Source organism: Trachymyrmex cornetzi, unplaced genomic scaffold (genome assembly GCF_001594075.2).
Source record: "Trachymyrmex cornetzi isolate Tcor2-1 unplaced genomic scaffold, Tcor1.1 scaffold1583, whole genome shotgun sequence".
Classification (NCBI taxonomy): Eukaryota; Metazoa; Arthropoda; class Insecta; order Hymenoptera; family Formicidae; genus Trachymyrmex; species Trachymyrmex cornetzi.
The window spans coordinates 57,488-77,746 of NW_017296183.1; the positions used below are offsets into that span (position 1 = coordinate 57,488).

Sequence of the window (20,259 nt, forward strand, 5' to 3'; positions counted from 1 at the left end):
CACGGCCGAGCTGCCGGGCGGTCACGTGACGCTCTGACTCAGGGGCGCTCCTATACCAGAAATATACTGGGAACGCGCCTTCCGTCAAATTATTATTGAAAAAAATTTTCTATTGTAAATTTATTCATTTTGACATGTGAATAATATCAGATTGGATTCTTCTAAATTCTAAGCATTCAGTTATCTCAGAACCATTATTAAATTTAATCACACTTTTGACTGGGATAATGCAATGATTATGGATGTGGAACACAATTATAATAAAAGGTTAATTTCGGAAATAATACATTAAAGAACATCGAAATGATGAAAAATAACGTTACCTCGTGCTTCCTTTGCTGGAATATTTCCTGATGTGTGAAACTGCCTAATGCCCTGCCAGTTTTTATCCAGAACTGATCAAATCTGGCTAGATTCTGTCCAGAACTATCCGAAAATTGATAAAAATTTCCCAGATTCGATCCAGAACTGACCAGATGCCGACTAGTAAAACTGCCCAGTTCTCTGAGAGGCCAGTCGTAACTTTTATGGTTGGAACCACGTCTGCTTTCCCTGTTAGTGCCTGTCCAAACATCGGGAAAAACTGCCAGGAAATTTGTCAGTTCCTCGTTACAATTTCCTCTCGGGTAGAAGTGCTGCATTAATTAATTTTATATGTAGAAGAGAATAATAAACTGTGTAACACTTACTATTTTTCTATATGTCAAAACGACTCGCGATAAAAATATGATTTCTGCGACTGACATAAACGAGAGGCGAATATATTACGTTACATTACACGATGTGTCGTGTCACATTAGACAGTAGTGACTTAACAACCGTCGTGAAGTTAGCCCCCCAACATTAAAAAAAAATTAAGTTTCTATAGCTCATTCGATTGCTCATCGTTTGCACATGTATGCACATTTCGAATTTTCGTTTGCACACTTTCAGTTTAAAAGTTATTCAAAAAACAAATTTGGGGGGCCAACTTCACACTAGCCCCCCAACTTCAAGCAAATGGGTTCGAAAAGGTCTTAATCGATAGATTTTCGTTTGCACATTTCGAAACAATTCGATTTTTTGTTTGCACATCCGTACTTTAAAAGTTATTAACAATTAAAGTTTCACACATAACAAAAAGTGCGTTTTCGGTCCGAATTCAAGAGAATCGAGCTCAAAATGACATCAATCGACAGGATTTCGTTTGCACATTGCAAAACAAGTCGAATTTTCGTTTGCACACTTATAGTTTAAAAGTTATTAACAATTAAAGTTAATTGTTAATAACTTTTAAAGTACGGGTGTGCAAACGAAAAATTGAATTGTTTCGCAATGTGCAAACGAAAAATCGAATTGTTTCGCAATGTGCAAACGAAATCCTGTCGATTCATGCTATTATGAACCAATTTCTATCGAATTCGAGCCGGAATCGTTTTTTTTTTACGTAGTGTGAAGTTGGCCCCCCCCATACTTATTTGTTAATAACTTTTAAACTATAAGTGTGCAAACGAAAAATCGACCTGTTTCGTAATGTGCAAACGAAATCCTATCGATTGATGTCATTTTGAGCTCGATTCTCTTGAATTCGGACCGAAAACGCTCTTTTTGTTATGTCTGAAATTTTAATTGTTAATAACTTTTAAAGTACGGGTGTGCAAACGAAAAATCGAATTGTTTCGAAATGTGCAAACGAAAATCTATCGATTAAGACCTTTTCGAACCCATTTGCTTGAAGTTGGGGGGCTAGTGTGAAGTTGGCCCCCCCAAATTTGTTTTTTGAATAACTTTTAAACTGAAAGTGTGCAAACGAAAATTCGAAATGTGCATACATGTGCAAACGATGAGCAATCGAATGAGCTATAGAAACTTAATTTTTTTTAATGTCGGGGGACTAACTTCACGACGGTGACTTAACACTATTGTTTCAACCGTGTCGTATTAAAGGTCGACTGGGCGTATTGTAGACAAGGACGAAATCGATTAAGCGCTTATTACATCCATTTCCACGTTCTCGGCCGCATCGCAATTTGAATAACGGTCATTCGGTGACAATTCGTCTATTTCGGCGAGATTACATTTTACACGCGCGTGCGCGCCTCACTGTGTTCCGACGCACGGTAATGCATTACAATGCATTTACATCGCGAGTAATAATACACATGACGTTTATAGACCCGCGGTCCAGACGTAAATACCGCACCATTAAGCGACCCGATGCCATTGGCGCGTCGTATAAGAGCTCCCGAAAGCGCGCCGATATAAAATGAATATTTGTATAACGTATTGCACAAATACGGATCGGGAGCGGTGACGAGTGACGTTCCGCGAGTTATATATCGGATTCAATATACTCATCTAGCATCGCGTAACGTATCGAGCAAAGACCCGTACTTATTTATCCTTCTCCAACTGGAAATTGGCATAGCCTGTCAAAAAACTATCGTTACGTACTGCACAGTGATATCAGTTATGGTGGTGCACGCTTATATCTGCAACAGAAATATATTGAACGAAATTACCATAAGATTGATGCACTCACTACAAACAACTACAAACGGATCAAGATATATTAACAATTTTTTTTTATCTTAAAGTCGGGTGACAGTCATTAAAAAAAAATATTTTATTTTTTATTTTAAAATAAAATATTGCAATCGTCACTTGTTTTGAATTGTGGACAGTATTAAAGATTTCCCAATTTTTAACTTTCATGAACCTTTTTTTGTTGATCAGAGTTGGAGAAATTATTTTGGAAATATATACATTTTGGAAATAAACTAATATATAATAATATAATAAAAGGCTCTATCTACTAACCACTCTAGATGTTAAGTGAGAAAAGCTTTTTAATAAACAATCAAATAGTATATAACAACCTCAAACAGATGTTTCTACCCCTATCGGATCATTCTCTTTTTGACCCGGCTACATTTCTTCCCTCGTGTCTAAACCGCCCACGGCTAAGTGCGCTTTCATCGGAGCGAAAAATTCAGCCCAAGCTATACGACGGTTGAATCCTCTTCCCGTTACTCTCGAAAGAAGATTCAAGACGCGAGTGAGGCGGGTAATACACATAATGACAATCGTTTTCTCGCCGTTTTTCTCGTTTTAAGATTGGCGCGCCGTCGCGTACGCTTCCGAACTCTTCTCCAAGATGTCCATTATGTTATCGTGCAACGATGCTTCTCGACAGTTCGAATTTCATTAGAATAAATCTCTCAGGATGAATACTTGGGCTGCAATTCTGTAGAGTGCAATTTTCATGCTATTCGTGTATCAATGTATAGGTACGTGTGTTTCAATGTATGCATAAGTTGCGCGAGTGTCCGTATATCACATGTTTAACGCGAGCTTAATTAATTACTACGGTAAATGAACTTTCAATTTATGAATCAAGCCTGCACAAGATTAATAGTGTGGAGCTTTAAACGCCTAGGATACTCACTGAGCACTCCATCGATCGTGCAAAGTGGTACGAGGCTCAAGGTAACGGCTATGATTAACTTGAATATTAGCATACTTGCCTCGAGTTACAGATTCGCCTCGAGTTACAAAAACAAACGAATACAACAGGACAAGTGGTATGTATGCCGCCATTATTTATTCTAGTGTAGAGTTACAGTAGATCTGTTTTTTATTGCTGCACTCTGAACCGGTACAGTAAGTTGAAGTGAAACAAACATATATTTGTTTCATTTCAACTTATTGCATTGTGTGTATCAGTTCAAAAAGTGCAGCAATAAAAAACAGATCTATAAATTCACGGATAGAGATATAATAACAACTCTATTAGTTAGTTTAAAATTTAGATGCAATAAATCAGTGACTTTTTCTAATTAAAATGATACTAACCTTATATTATTCGTGTTGTTTGTCGCTAGTGGTATTCTTTATACATTAATTGCGTGGTCTTTTTTAACATATCTAATTACGTGGAGTGTTTCTAATATTCCAACATTATATCTTATTTTTCATTGTTCTTTTTGATTTACAATTAAATATTGAAATTGATAACGTCCTATACATACTTAAAAAATTAATATAGATAAAAGTAAATGCAAAATTTTTTATAAATTGTGAAAAAAATTGTGCTAAATGTAATAAAATAATTGAAATTTGGAGCGTTCGTGGAACGAAAATTAAATGTAAGCCTACATACTGAAATAATAGACAATTGAAGATCACTCATATAGGGTAAGATCGGGTATTATGAGCACTGCAGGTAATATCAGCACCCTTTATATTTCTATAATGATTGGTACTAATAGTGCCAACTGTTGTAAAAAGATGCATCTGTCTTCGCGACATTCCAATATGCTTTGATCTAAATTTATGTATTTCGGATATTTATTATAGTAACATTCTTTCTTCTAATTGGTTAATTAAATGAAGCAATTCAATTCAAAATTCAAGCTAACATTATTTGTCGAAATGATGTCAGCTTGCTACTTAATATTATAGCGCCAAGTATGGATGCACCCTGAAACCCACAAATGCCATGCGTAAAAATATCGCGTTAGAATACGCGCATTTTAAGTGCATAATTAACGCGGTTTTGAAACCAACGCAGCCGTACGCGAATTAAAAGTGCATTAAATGCAGTGGCGCTCCTTGGGTAGGTACGTTATTTTTTTATTTCTTATGTTTTTTTCTCTAACTTCATAAGATCCCCAATCTATATTGAGATAAGATATTTTGTTCTGCATGTTAATCTTTGTAAAGTAAACAATATCGAGCCATTTTAACCTCATAGAGTCCCGAGACCATTATTGATTTATTAGACACGGGAGTTTTTCGGATAGGTATAATGCATGGTCGTGTATTATGAGCATTTTCATTATTTCTTATCATACATTGAAAAAGAGTCTGGCGAGGGGTCAACCACTATGACAATCAGTGTACATTTCTTTAGAAATATATCGCGACAGTACAGTAATAAAACAGGCAATGCTAGTATTAACAGTACTAGCAATACGCTACCTAAGCAGAATAACAAGTCATTATGACATCAAAATGATGTCAAAATGATTTCAAAATGGTCATTAAAAGTCTTTTTTTAATAATTTTCAATTCATTTTAATGTCATTTTGACATCGTGATTTGTTCTTCTGTTTGGGTAGCAATATGCTAGCAATACATGGTAGTACATAGCAATACATTAACAATACTTGGCAATACTGTGCGCAATAGGTGGCAATACATAAAATAACAATTTTAACAATACAATAGCAATGCTAGCAATAAAGTTTGTTGTATTGCCATTTAACAATCACTGTACATTAGTGTAGGTACATTTTTTTAACAATGATTGACCCCCTTAGAGTTTGGTAATAGCTATTAAATGTATGGTGAAATAATGCCAACCAAATGTTTAGTTAATATAACCAAAAATAATATTACTCTTATAAATATTTAATAAGTATTACCAAACTGTTACCATTTGATAATATTTACTAAATATTTGTAAATGTAACATTATGTTTTGATTATATTAAACAAACATTTGATTGGCATTTGTTCTAATAAAATGTTTCATATATATATATATATATAGTATATTTTTATTCTTTTGTTCCAGATACGGTACCGCTGACGTTATCACACAGATGAACGACGTTATGGAGGGATTGAACAGATTAATCAAGAAAATGGAGGATGATTTTAAGAGAGTGAATAGACGTTTGGGCAGGAAGCGAAGGAGGGTCGAAGATCCTGACAAGTATGATGATGACATATCATTTGTGTTGCAGCAGCAGCAACAGCAAGGAGCATAAAATTTATAAAAATTATACGTATATAAATAATAAATATACATATACATATACAGGGTGTTACAGATACATACTAGGCAGTACGACGGGTTGCGCGGCAAACTTTGCATGGCCAAGCGTGGTTTAATAGACAGTGACAGTGACTTTATACATTATAAAGTTTATGTTATGAAGTCACTGTCATTGTCTATTAAACCACGCTTGGCCATACAAAGTTTGCCGCGCAACCCGTCGTATTGCCTAGTATGTATCTGTAACACCCTGTACATATAAATAAATATACATATATATAGATTACTTTGTTGTGCGCATTTATTTGTTTTCTTCCTTCCTTCCTTATTCACGCAATATTGCGTTACACCGAGCGCCAACCGTGTTCTTATCACGTGCGACAGCATCAACGCGTTCGACGGTACCACCGCGCTCTTAGGAGACTACGCTCTTTCAGTTATTATTATTAAAATATAATAAAAATAATTAGTGGGACAAAGATGCGAAATGTAGTCGCATAAAGGGAAGAAGAAGATGGCGTATATGAGGAAAAATGGTAAGTACACTGTGGATATACATGGTAAGAATAACGCGCGATGGGGACCGCGTCTGGCGGCGATGGTGGTGGGGACCAGCGACAGATTGCGCCTGGAGGCGGCAGTAGGGACCGGCGGCGGACCGCGCCCGGCAGCGGTGACGGCGGCCCACGCGTGATGGCGGCTGTGGACCGCGCCCAGAGGGATCATGCCTGGCGGCCACTGACCCCGCATCACCGCGACGCGGACATTTCCGCACATCCCGCGCTACGTAATTAATTTCCCGCGACGTAATTTTCCCGCAAACCCCGTGTCCTTTGACGTCATCCTCGTCCCCGCATCCTCCTCCCCGCGACGTTTTCTCCTCGCCCAGTGATGTCATCCCCCTTCTCTCCCCCGTGATGTCATCCCCTTCGCTTAGTAACGTCACCCCCTGTAACATCGGGTGGCACCCAGTTGGACACGGCTCAATTGGACACGAGCCACACACAGCGCTTGAGACGACAAAGCTCTTAAGCACCGGTCGCTGTGATTGGTGGTGTCCAATCGAGACGTGGTCAATCGGGATCACCCCGTAACATCATCCTCCTCCCCTCCCCCGGTGACGTCATCCTCCTCGCCTTGTGACGTCACTGCTTGTGACGTCATCCTTCTCCCCCTCCATCTGTGACGTCATCCCTCTCGCTTAGTGACGTCACCCTCCCACGAGTACCCCACCGCCCCTCATCCCTCTTGGAGCCATGAATTAGAATCCCCTTTTATTACCTACTCAAAGAGTTCAAGGTTTCAAGAACAGCTAATTCGTCAAAATAAGCCGCAAGAAATGATATTTTATGTACATATTAGGCCTTTCTTCTCTTCAGGAGAGGTGGCACCCAGTTGGACACGGCTTAATTGGACACGAGCCACTCACAGCGCTTGAGACTACAAAGCTCCTAGGCATCGGTCGCTGTGATTGGTGGTGTCCAATCGAGCCGTGATCAATCGGGATCACCCCATGAAAAAAGTAGCTTCTAATTTAATACAATCAAATATATTCAATTAAAGTAAACTAAAGGGTTAAGAGCTTAGGCAAGATATTAATTGCTAATATTTAATAAACGTTATAATTTCGAATACATTTAAACAAACGTTTCGACCACTAATGAGGTCATTTCTAATGTAACAAAAATAAATAATACAAAGTAATATCCTATTAATTTTCAATTTTACATTGTAACTGAATTTATAAAAATTATAACGATCGCATAATTATAATATTAAATTTTCTACTTATGGTAATACATCGTACATCAACATCGGTGTAATATACATTAAAAACGTAGTTAGACAGTATAAAACATTTTAGTCATATTGGTGCCAAAATGTGCCTCATGTAATTTCGTTAACAAAATGAATAGAAATCGATCAATGCATGATTCTTATACTTTTGAACATTTGAATCGACATTAGGAAAAACTCGATCGAGATCCATGTTAAGGTGTACATACATCTTCGTATGCCAAGCCGCTCCGTGTGTGCGCCGCCCCTAATCCATGCGTAACGTGGAGCGCTCATTCGTTAACTTAAATTGCTCTCATTTAAAAAGTACTGTTTGTGTGTGAATGCAATTTTGTTATAGGAAAAAGTTGCTTCTTTTGGCACATACAATCACGCTGTGCAACCCGTGTCCGCAAATTTTGAAATACCCTGTATATTAGTTATATATGGTTAGGTGGTAAACTTAATTCTTGTTGTTTTTTATCTCTAAAATTGTTTTGTTTCGAAGGGAAGATGAATGAATACCATAATCAAAGTAATTTCGTTCATTTTCTATTACTTTTTCCCATCTCTCCGGCAACAGGACAATCCCATGACGGTAGAATACGATCTTCCGAAGCGATCCATTCATCCACCCATTTTTAGACTTCTTCGTAACTAGAGAAGTGTGTCCGTAAGGGCGTGTTGCATCGATCGGAAGAGATGATAATTCGACTGTGCCATGTCTGGAGAATATGCTGGATACGGGAGAACTTCAAGCTCTAGAAGTGTCTGCTTCACGCTTTTCGCAACATGCGGTCGAGCGTTATATAAAAAAATGACTTTGCATCGATTGTTGGCTACGGATAATTCTTTTTTCATCAACTCGTAATATTTTATATAAATGTATATTACTATGTATTAAGTAATTAGGTTAATTAATAAAGTGATATTATCAAGTTTTTGGCGGAAATTTCAATTTTGTTCAGGAAAAAAGTTCACTTACTAATGGATTCCATTGCGATCCCAAAATTTCCTTTACAGCATCGCATTCTCCATATGTTGGAGTATTTTTGAGAATTTTTTCAGATTTTTATAGTGGATATAATTTTCCATTTACTTACTTAAAGTTAAAAAATTTTATTCGCATCGTGGCTGATTGTGCACGTATAACATGAACGTGTGTTGATCGATACGAAAATAAAGAAAATAAGTATTGTAAAAGTAGCCAACCATGCAATCTATGTCGAGGTGCGTTAAATCGGGCATTACCAATTACGCGTGACATATTGCTGCTTATAGATTTATCGATCGTCCTTACTTACGTTCTAATGAAGACACGTGGCATGTTTTTTCAAGCTTCTACCAACACTTGTACCTTAAAATTGGAAATATATTACCGCAAATATCATCCTAGAAAATATTATGACATTTTTAAGTCCTCTAAGAGACATCTAAGAATTATTTAAGAGACCTTTTTTTTTTAAAAACTCTCTAAGACTAACTGCGCTCGTAGGAGCTGCTTAGTCTAACCTCTCCTCCCAGGCTAACTGCGCTCGTAGGAGCTGCTTAGTCCATCCCTCCCCTCCCAGGAGCTAACTGCGCTCATAAGAACTGCTTAGGTCAATTCCTCTTAATCGGATTAACTGCGCTCGTAGGAGCTGCTTAGCCCATCCTTTTACGCTCAGTGGACAAATCATCGATGCCCGGGACAAGTATCTCGACCTTTTTACTGGGTCGAGATATTTTCACCCCTTCCATGTTCCGAACTGCACGGCGAAGCTCGACCCCCAATGCTTTGGCGGCGGCACCCTCGCCGGGAACCTCATAGATGAGAGCCCTCACAGTGAGCGCCCTCCTTGCACAAAGGTCGCTGATCTGCAGATCCTACTCTTAGCCATAGTAACGACCTCCGCGTATTTTCCAGAGGGACAGGTAAGCGACACCGCAGCCGCAGTTGACGGCGCCTCACTTTCAAACTGGTCCTCCCGGTTTCTTTTTTCGGTGCTGCCTTGGCGATCCTTTGTTTACCTGCAAGGGGTTTCCTCTGCTAAAGGCGAGGAGCGGTCTTTTAGTCCTGAGCCCCGTTGGCGCCTTTTCCTGGCGCCGTCGCAGTGGCTGTAGCTTCGACTTTTTTGGCAGTCCTATTTGTTACCTGTTAGGTTTTCCTGCTCACTATCTTTGCTCACTCATTTTGAGCGGGGATGGGAGCAGGTTGTGACTTGGTAGACCTGACTTCTCGTAGAAGATGAGCACGCTCCTGGACAAGGGGAGGGTGAACTTCGCTTCGCATAGAGAGTCAATCGTCTCTTAGCAGGGGGCTATAGAGTGGACCTCGCTTTGCTTGGAAAATTAGTCGCTCTTTAGCAAGGGGTGTGCAATGGACCTGCTTTAACTCTAAATATCTTAGAAACTGTAAGAAACCACTGCCTAGTTGTTAAAGCAGAGTTATTTAGGATCATGACCTTGACAACATAAGTCGGTCATTGGAGCTGGATATTTTATTCATAAAATCGATAAATCTTACGCACTGATATGTTTGTTTGTTTTTAGATAAACGGGCAAGATGTTTCAAACTCTAGTCACGAGGATGCAGTACGCTGTTTTCAATCGGCTCAAGAGCCAATTATTATAGAGGTTCTTAGACGACAACCCAGTGGACATCACACGCCGTCCAAGGTACACGAAAATATCACGTGTCAAGATAAGAATGAGACGACGAACGAAAGAGGTGTGACAAATGAGCAAATATGTAACGACGTCAACAAGGACAATATGACATGCAATTTGATATCTACTTCAGTTCAAACGGACTGGGCTGGACTCATAGAAGTGGAGGAATTATTTCCGGTTCCTTTCGTCATTGAAGAACAAGCAAACGACAGTTTTGAGGATTTTCTTACTCACGACATCGATTTTGAGGTATGTAATATTTATAATTATTTAATAATTTAATTTTTTAAGATTATGAAAATATATGAAACATTAATTAAAAATTTTATTTATCTCACTGATATAGTCAGTAATAATAAAATAATACAATTCAATACTTTTATGGGACCTGAATAAACGAAACGTTTTTCGATGGATTTTTGTTTGCTGAAAACGAATCCAATCGCAGAATTGGCCTAATACGTCAGGTTTCCGAGAAAAATGAAGTAAAATATATTAAAATTAGCATTTTTGGCCATTTTTAACATTCTTTTACAGTCAAAGTGAATTTCTTTCGATATACTTCTGAAAAGATAAAACCTTTCGTTGTCGATTGGTATATTACGATATATTGGTGTGCTGATTACAAATATGATCATGAAAATTACTGACAAGTTCATTTTAGGGTCAAATATAAAAAAGGTACTTTTTTACATTTTTCATATTTAATCTTGAACATGATATTGTTACCAATTTTCATGGTCATATTCTCTATCAGCACACTAAAATACAGCAATATATCAATTGATATCAAAATCAGAAGTAGCCCACTTCGTCCCCCAATCTCTCTCAGAAATAAAATGATCAGTAATTATTTAGGTAAATATCGACAAAAAAGGAGCTAGCGCTGATGACCTTGATCTTGAAATATGTTGTCAAGATCATTACTATAAGTAATCTCGAACAGATTGGTGACCGTTCTTCGTGCGCAGAGCCGCTAGAGAGCGAAGGGGTAACGAATCATGCCGATCGGGCCCGAAATCGCACGCTGGGGGGTTTCGCGCGAGAGTAACTACGGCGCGGCAACGTACTATAATCTGGCACATTTCTAGACTGAATTTATTTATATCGTCTGTAACTCCCTCTTTTCAGAGTAAAGCATTAAGCGTTCATTTTCAAAGTATGCTTAAAAAAACCGCTCTACTCTTATAAACATTTATGAAAATACAATTCTATTGAGTTTCACTTACATTTACACTTCTACTAACCTTGAAACATATTGCAAAAAACATGTTCGATTGTCATGTCCCTTCCAGAAAAAGAATAAACGATCGAGACTCTTTTAATTATCAAGGGAGACATTGTGTTTCATTATCATCGATTTCGATAGCAGCCAGATGTTGGTACTCAATCGATTAATTATGAAACTTGGTCGTATTTAGATATTTAAAATAATTAATAAATGTTGTTTCTAGAAAAATTATATTGGTCGAAAAACGGTTGGAGCATATACCGGCGAATACCCTTTTCATTTTATAATCATTTGTTTTTTGTATTATTTTTGTTCATAGCAATATTCCCTTTTTTTATGATGTTTTTTGTTGTCTTGTACGTGACTGCAGTCCCCAAAATCTGTGATGCCTTACTGCCACTCCGCATAACGTCATACCCCCGCCTCCGAAGAATCCCCCGCGCCCCGCATTCCCCTTTGGAGTTCCCGAGTTAGAACTCCCACAGCATTACTACTAACATTGTTAACGAGGTAGGCTCCATGCAAACATGAGTGTATAGTGTATTTAGTTTCACTGAACATTATTTACTACAACGAACATTAACTAATGGTAGTTGCGAAATGCTATAGGAGGTGACGTTGCGGAAAAGCGGGAGTGCCGAGAAGCTTGGACTGACTGTGTGCTATAGCTCTGGTTCCGGCAGTGAGGACCTTGACACCGAGGTTTATATCTCGGAAATAGTTCCTGAAAGTCTAGCAGCCCGAGATGGCCGGTTACGAGAAGGAGATCAAATTTTGCAGGTAAAAATCAGAATAGCACTACTGTACACTACTGTACTACTACAGACTTTTTGCGAACATCCTTTTTTCATCTATATTGTCCATTGAAAGGAACATTTATTTTCGTTCCAGGTCAATGGCAAGGATGTCGCGAACAAGGAGCAGACCGAGAATCTGTTCGCCGAAACGAAAAACGCAGTGACTATTCTCGTCAGTCGATGTGTATATCAAGTTCGTTTTCATCCTTATTATTACAATGTTTTTTAATACAAAATTTAATAAACATAAAAATAAAAAATACACAGAAAATATTACAGAAATTTAAAAGCATTTTAGAACATTATGTTTCCTTTTTGAGTAGAAGATTTAACTTTTGTGTAATATAGATTGATTACGATACTTCCAAAAAATAATTACACTTTTCTTATATAAATAAAAAAAACATAAAATATAGCTTTTATACATTATTAATTTACTTCTCTTATTTTAGGACGATGAATACGATGATAGACGCATCTATCAACAGGTGAGTTGAATTACATAAAGCAACAAAAAAACAATCGATGTTTGCGCGTGGTATAGTTATCTATTTATCATGAACCATGATTCTACTTCAGGGTTCGCCACCGCTTTCGCTCCAAAACCTGCCAGCATATCAGAATAGCATGATCGAGCAACTGATCCAGCAACAACAAACGGAGGAACGTACTAAAAACAGCGAGGTAGACAATTGCACCCTGAAAACGCCTCCACCCATACCATCTCATACTCAGCAGCAACAGCAACAACCACAGCAGCAGCAACCGCCGCTACCGCAACAACAGCAATCTGTTAACAACTTTTCTACAAATTCGTCGTCCACATGCTCATCGCAAAGCTCACACAAATCCGCAGACAAGAACGCGATCTTGCCAGAGCATCGTACAGAAGAATGCAATAAGCAATGGATGCAGGAATCACTGAAGGATTGTTTAAAGAGACTCGAAGATATATCCCTGTGTGATCAGCAATCGAGTACACTAGAGGCAACACCGCTGTCAGTGAAGCTCATTGAGGCGTACTCGAGCCACGTGTGGAGTGATTCCGAGCACATCTATGAAACAATACCAGAATCAGATAGCGAGCCAATCTACTCATCGCCATACGAGCACCATCAACAACATTGGACGCAGAAAACAAACCATGCCATGACAACGCAGCATAACGGAACCGCGCAGAACTATTTGACCAGCGGCCAGCAAAATCAGAAATGGCATTCCTCCTTAAAGAGCAACAGTTCCGGCGAAGAAAAAGATAGCTCAAGCGCTTACAACACCGGCGAATCCTGTCACAGTAATCCTTTAACGTTGGAGCTGCATGAGGGTGAGAGGGATCATTATAAGAGCACACTGGTATTATCCCCGCCGAAGACGCCACAACAGCAGAAGATCGGTTGTAATTGTCCCATGCTGGTAACGCCAACCGCAACGTTCGCAGTGACAAAGCAATCATTGAAAAATCAAAACGTAAAGAAGAGCTCATCGTCATCGCATCATCACAGAGACCGCAATGAATCTTCGTCGATGAACATCAACACTATGGCAGCCGATACTATGTACACGAACGTGGCAAATTTACAGCAAACAATGATGCTTCAACAGCAACTATTCAAACAAGCACTCAACCGCAAAAACCTCATGACATCTAAAAAGATGTTCACAAGCGGTGTGAAGAAACTCAAGTCGTATGGTAATTTTCAGGCACCAAATCTCACACAATACCAATTCGTCGGTAGTCAACAAGTATGTACGTCTACTACTTGGATACCAACAGAAGACAAGAGCGAGGTGCAAATGGAATGGAAAGTGAAGAGGAGAGCGGACGGGACGAGGTACATTGCCAGACGGCCAGTCAGGAATCGAATACTTCGGAACAGAGCAATCAAGATAACAGAAGAAAGAACCGGTCACACCACCGAAGACGATACTATATCGGAAATGAAGGTAAATGCCAATTGATAATAATCGATTTGAGTCTTTTTCCGAGCCAAATTTGGAAATAGTAAACTTTTATTTCTCCGAATTTCACACGTTTAAAATATAATCGATGCAATACAAAAATCTTTAAGTACCGTTACTCTTACTGAGGGAGAGAAAAAAAAAGGTTGGATATATTAGGAGTGTGATTTTGAGGATTTTTTTTCTTAAAAAATGATTTATTTAAACAACACATCACATAAATGTTTAATAATTATTATACGATCAACATTTAATTCTCTAGTTCTAAAGTGGATCGTGCTAGATTTTCGTATATAATGCTTGCAAATCTGGATTTTCCAGTTTTTGTCGTTAATATTGAAAACACTTCGACAGAATCAATATTATTTACATGTCTTAATTGATGGAGCAACATCATCATAAATTTCTATCAGAATTCTATGACCTTCAGCCGCCGTTTCTTCTAATTAAAAAACAAAAACAACGCATGTCGAAAATGCTCTTTAGGAAGCTCCATTTTTTAAATGCTATGAACACGATGTTTACTGCGTCTATTGTTAGTAAAAGATTAAATATCATGGAGTAATATTAAAGTATTAAGAGAAATAATAGCTGTGATTGGAATGTTTTCGACAACATTGACAGTAATGCCATCTCTTAGAAAACGCTCAAAACTAAATCACACTCCTAATAATATCGCTGAATAAAATATAGAAGAAAGCAGGTAATTTGTTGCAAATAGCACACAAGTTTCAAAATTCTTTGAATTTTTGAGTTGCCTAGTGTCCGTTGTCAGTGCACATCACAGCCATCGTACATAAATTGACGTAAAGATATATAATAATAAACAACTTATTATTAGTAGAACCGTATAACGTGAATACACAATGAGTAAAAAGCATAGTTACGTTAATTTTTTTTACAACTTTATGATAGTGCTAACGCTACATGTTCTGACGGTTATATTTCTATATCTTGTTGTATAAACTATCCGTACATAAATTTTCAGCTTTTAGAAAATACTTTTGTGAAGAAAATACATTACTTTTTTTTATGTCTTTGAAGGAATGCAGGCACTAGAGGGTCTAACGCCTGACCTGCTGACTCTAGCATTTTGTTTTTTATCCTGAATACAACCAAATTTATAAAAAATCTAGATTTCAGAAAATAGTCATGATTTTTTCACGCGACCTCCCGGATTAGTAGTATATAAAATTCACATAGAATTATACAAGAACACTAAATATCCAGCTGGACTGTTAAAGGCATTTATATCGTATTGGCTGTGTTCTCACATGTACGATCCTATAAGATTTAATATTTAATTTATTAGTTTTGTTATTCATATTTATTTATTTATTTTTTACATTATTATTTATTAGGCCGGACGCTATTGGAGCAAAGAGGAGCGTAAACGGCAACTGGAACGTGCATGCGAGCGCAAGCAACGTCAACAGGAACTGATACTACAGCAAGAACAGGAGCAGATACAACAGACTAACGATCTGCTGATATGCGAACATATAGAGGACAAGGTGTCCAAGAAGCCATTGAACATCGTCGAGCTAAGTTACAAGAAAATGGTGCGTAAAAAAACGACTCTGGATGATTTTACCACCGTTCAAAAAATGTTGGTTCATGGAAATAGAATGGGCACAGATGGACCTAGCATAGGCGGGAAATTAATGGGTCTACTGTCGGTTACCACGGTGTAAGTAGACCCGTGTATCCTTCATAGAAACTAATCATTCAGATATCGAAATTTCGGATATGAGTACAAGGATGTTTTATGGACACGAGTATGTGAATGACTTTATACGCCAAAGAAAATTTGAAATCTTTGAGCAGCGTAACACTCATCTCGAATTATCTTTTATACCAACCTCTCGCCTGCAAAAATGTGCCTCACACAAGTAACGAAGGCAATGTTATAAAGTTGCAATAAAGGACGCAACACAGACTTTTGCATAACGCTTTATAACATATAAGGTGTAAGGCATAAAAAATTAAGCAATGAGAATATGAAATGAAGGACTCTGATTGACTCTCTTGTGCCTCATGTGTTACGCAAGAGACTGAAGCAAAGACCTTCGCATAACGCTTAATGCATAAAGCATAAAGCACGAGAAAATCAACAAATCAGAGTCATTTATTTCATGAAGAGGAAGGAAATGAATTTTGATTGGTTTATTTTCTTATGCGTTATGCAAGACTGTGCTCCCGTTCAAAGTCTGTAACCTTATGGAGGTTTTACAATGAGTCGGTAGTCGGTAATCGGAAGTCTCAATCTTAGTCATACAAGTTGGCTATTGGCCAACTTCACTAATTAAGATTTTCGACTACCGACTCATTCTAAAACCCCAGTTAAAGCGGGTAGCACAGCCTCTTGCAAAACGTATAAGATATAAGAAAATCAATTAGAGTCCTTTATTTCATGGAAAGGAAGAAAATGAAGAACACTGATTGATCGATTTTCTTTTGCATTATGTTTTGTGCAAAAGTCTATGCTCTCGGCTTAATCCTTTCGAGAGTTAGTGAAAGATTTTAAAAAAGCGTTTGTCAAAATTGTCCACATCAAATTGCTTGTTTGATTTATCTACATACTGTAGATATAAGGAATAGATAAACTATGAATACCTGGGAAATACACTATTTGCTTTTTATCAATAAGAAGTTAACTATCTGCCTTTAATACAGATTCTATTCTTGTTGAAATAGATACAGTGCTTAAATATATTCATCAATATATTACTATATCTGTACTTTGATAAAAATGTAAAGCTTATTAAAGAATGAAAAATCAAAGATAGATTGATAATATATTATATTGTCAAAGATAGTGTTCCTATAATAAGAGTTAGGACAACGTAGTCGCAACAATTATTAAAATTGCTTGCCAATTTAATTCGCGATTACTAGTGTAGTTTAATTGCGTTTATAGTCCAGAAAAACAATTCGGCGCGCAGTTCGAAAGACTACAACATAGTATACAAATACATATACGATATACATAGTAATTCAAGATTTAATTATTTAAAGCAATGAAGATCCAGCTTCGACCGTTATAGACATTTGAATTTTAGTATTGATTGTGTTCTCTCAGCTACATGTGTCATATTTTCTGTATATCGTCTACAGTTTCTCTAGTAGGAGTTAACTTGCAGATGACAAAATCAGTGTTACCCAACATAAATTTGACTATTAACGGCGGCGGTTTATCTTAATTCTTATTATAGGAACACTAGTCAGAAGTGTGAACGAAAAGTTTTAACTTTTTTTAAACATTTCATCAATTTTCCATTGACTCTTCGTAATTATAAATGTCTGTATACGCTCCCCGTACTATCAGCAAAGCGTACATGGAACTATTGTTACGATAAAAATTATTAAATACCGGGCAATTGAGAGCGAGGTAATTCTTGTGTAAACATATACATTTCAAGATCTTACATGGAAAATTATAAAATAATTGAACGTTTAAGCTAACTTTGAGCCATCTTCAGCGATGTTAGAACAATCCTTTTGATAGTCTAATTCAATGAATAGTCACAAAGTGATAAGTTAAAGAGTGCAGCTAGTCCCTTAAATTATCAAATTTGAAAAGTACGACTATCATTCAGCTGTTAGGCTAAGAAACGCTGAAGAAGAAAGAAAGAACGAATGACAAAATGATACGCAGTTACACATATGCAAATGAAATCTGTATGATTTACTTGCCGCACACTAAGCATAAGTTAAATATGTAGAACAATCAATAATCGTGACAAGAATAGATTGGTGAAAATATAAAAAACAACTGTATGTAACAAAGCCCAGTGTGACAATGATAGTTGAGGCATACATATTGTAAGTAAAAAACGAGTCAAATAATAAACAGATATCTAAAATATAGGTATATAAGTGTCATCAAAATGAAATATATAGATTGTCAAACTCATGTAATGATGTGGTCGTGAATTACTGAAATTTATTAAGAATGTTCATATAAATATGGTGTAGAAATTCTGTGTCAGATTTTTAACTTAAACTGTTCCCTTGTTTTTTTTTTTATATTGAGCATCTCTATAATTAATCTTTGCCCCAAATACCTTTCATTGTCAAGAATTTTGATGTTCTCCAAATAAAATTCATGGTTAAATTCTATGTTTCGAAATAACAGATTATCTGATCTTTTATTGATATCATTGCGGTGTTTAGTTACTCTAGTTTTTAATTTTGTCCCAGTCTGCCCTACGTAAGACGCGTTACAATCCTTGCAAAAGATTTTATGGACATTTTTCTTTAAATGATGAGAGGAACGTCTTTTTGTGCTTTTATGATTCTGTCAAGTTTGTTCAAGCTAAAGAACGATAGTTTAACGTTGAGGTCTTTAGTGATGTTCTTGAATTTTTCATTAGATTTTTCATTTAGATGTCAGAAAAATATAAAATAGTAAACTAAGAACTTTTTCTTTTTTTGAGTTTTTTCATTATTAGATGTATAAGTATCTGCCTGTTTAAAGGGATCCTAAAGCCGCCTGTATTACCGACTAAATCATATAATTTTTGTATAATAATTACTTTCTTCTCTTTTATAGATTCGAAAATCCTTTTCCAGGATTAAAGTATACGCATTAATACGCATTAATACGTGAGGTGGAGTTTGGTCTGAGAACGTCAAAAAGTTTCAAAATTGAGACCTTTATCATTTCTTAGTCTAATACAGCGCTCTAGAGTTGTCACATCGTGACATTTGCTTCGTATAAAAATGCAATTTGTACTTGCGAAATGGTAGTTCAGATAGTAGTTTACACGAGGAAACAATGTTATTGGGAGTATTGCGAAAGGAAATGGTACCGAATAACCAGATCCACTGATGACGTCGGAATTATTGCGAATATACACAAGGAGTCAGGTGTTGACAAGAGTAGAAACTTAGAGCGATGTACAATGAGATGTGCTGCTGAGCTTTATTCGAAATCAACTGACTGTCGTCATTAAGCGATAGACATACACAGGTACCGAGAGGTAATCTTCGCTTCGCGAAAAAAGAAAGAAAGATTGCGAATGTATACATCGTGTGACGCGAAGTAAACAGCTGATAGGTAGAAATATTGTCACGAATTCTGACCGCGTCGGTACCGATAATAAGCGTCCCTGGTAGCAAGCTGACGTCAAAATGACGTCAAAATGACGTAGCTTGCTACCTGGGGTGTTTTGAACGGAATAGCTGTCGACAGAAATAAACGTTGAAATTAACTCGATAACGAGGATAAGTATTTAACATGACGGTTTATGTAATTTTGAAAAATGCTGACTGAAAAGAATTAGCGCACTGAATTTTTACTGAATTTAGTCCAAACAAATGTCAAATTAAAACGTTATTGTTATATGAAAATTTATGTGTATGTGTGACATGCGTGAATGAGATATTGACGTAGTGCAGGTCTGTTCAATTTGAGCTCCGGAGTCAAAACGCGAAGTCATTGACGTAAAAAAATTTAATGTGGATAAGATTTCGGGGAATGTAAAGTATTGATATTAATCTGAGTGATGCTTATTAAAACACTTTACAGTCCCTGAAATCTTACATTGAATTTTTTGCGTCGATGGCTTTGCGTTTTGGCTCCAGAATTCAAATTGAACAGGCCTGATGCCAATGAAGCCCGTCTTTCAGCAGGCAAAAATGGTGAGTTAAAATCGACAAACTAATCTGTAACATGCAACATGATTTAATTAACAATTACGGATATTGTGATTATTATATTTCACTATTACCGAAACTTTGAATGGCGTGCGCGTTATTTGCTGTTTCCGGCCGGGGCGTGGCAATGGCGTTCTTCCGGTCTCATGTCTAGACTCTCCATTATAGGGACTCTAGAAAGTACTATCAGGAGTGTCTGGCGCGATCGGTAATCTAGTATTTTGATACTCCTGGTTCTTTTTCAATTATAAGGAGCTCCGCATAATAAAAGGAACAGGGAACAGAGAATAAGAATTTTAACCCATCAGAAATCATAGGTTTGTTCGCGTCGCATACTCCAACATACTCCTATTTCCTCCAACTGTAGCTCCTACTCACTCAAACGTGCTCGTTAGAGTGAGTAGGAGCTATGGTAGGAA

General features: G+C 37.1%; 2 protein-coding genes across 3 annotated transcripts in view; one reads left to right on the top strand and one right to left on the bottom strand.

Moving 5' to 3' along the window:
* Window positions 1-20,124, bottom strand: part of LOC108758525 (uncharacterized) — a 27,725-nt gene extending 7,601 nt beyond the window's left edge. Inside the window, exons 1-4 of one of the 2 annotated variants that reach the window (XR_001939952.1) lie at window positions 19,915-20,124; window positions 2,374-2,471; window positions 324-635; window positions 32-66 (exon numbers count right to left, since the gene is read on the bottom strand). Coding sequence is in view for 1 of the 2 variants with exons in the window: in XM_018503532.1 (XP_018359034.1) it covers window positions 324-641 (318 nt within the window). In the remaining variant the exon portion in view is untranslated. Of the gene's footprint in view, window positions 1-31; window positions 67-323; window positions 818-2,373; window positions 2,472-19,914 lie in introns of those variants that run through there. The other variant, XM_018503532.1, reaches the window with a different exon arrangement.
* On the top strand, window positions 10,278-16,105 carry Slip1 (SLo interacting protein 1). The gene is made up of 6 exons (XM_018503522.1): window positions 10,278-10,441; window positions 12,033-12,203; window positions 12,315-12,413; window positions 12,673-12,708; window positions 12,800-14,164; window positions 15,541-16,105. Exons 1-6 carry the CDS (start codon window positions 10,295-10,297, stop codon window positions 15,871-15,873), a joined length of 2,151 nt encoding a protein of 716 aa, XP_018359024.1. The 5' UTR covers window positions 10,278-10,294; the 3' UTR covers window positions 15,874-16,105.
* Window positions 20,125-20,259: the final 135 nt, after the last annotated feature.

Excerpts from the sequence above, each read along its gene's own strand:
- Slip1 (XM_018503522.1), top strand. The coding sequence starts at position 10,295 with ATGACATGCAATTTGATATCTACTTCAGTTCAAACGGACTGGGCTGGA. Across the intron at positions 12,414-12,672 it reads TCAGTCGATGTGTATATCAA|GACGATGAATACGATGATAG; the intron begins GTTCGTTTTCAT and ends CTCTTATTTTAG. Across the intron at positions 14,165-15,540 it reads ATACTATATCGGAAATGAAG|GCCGGACGCTATTGGAGCAA; the intron begins GTAAATGCCAAT and ends ATTATTTATTAG.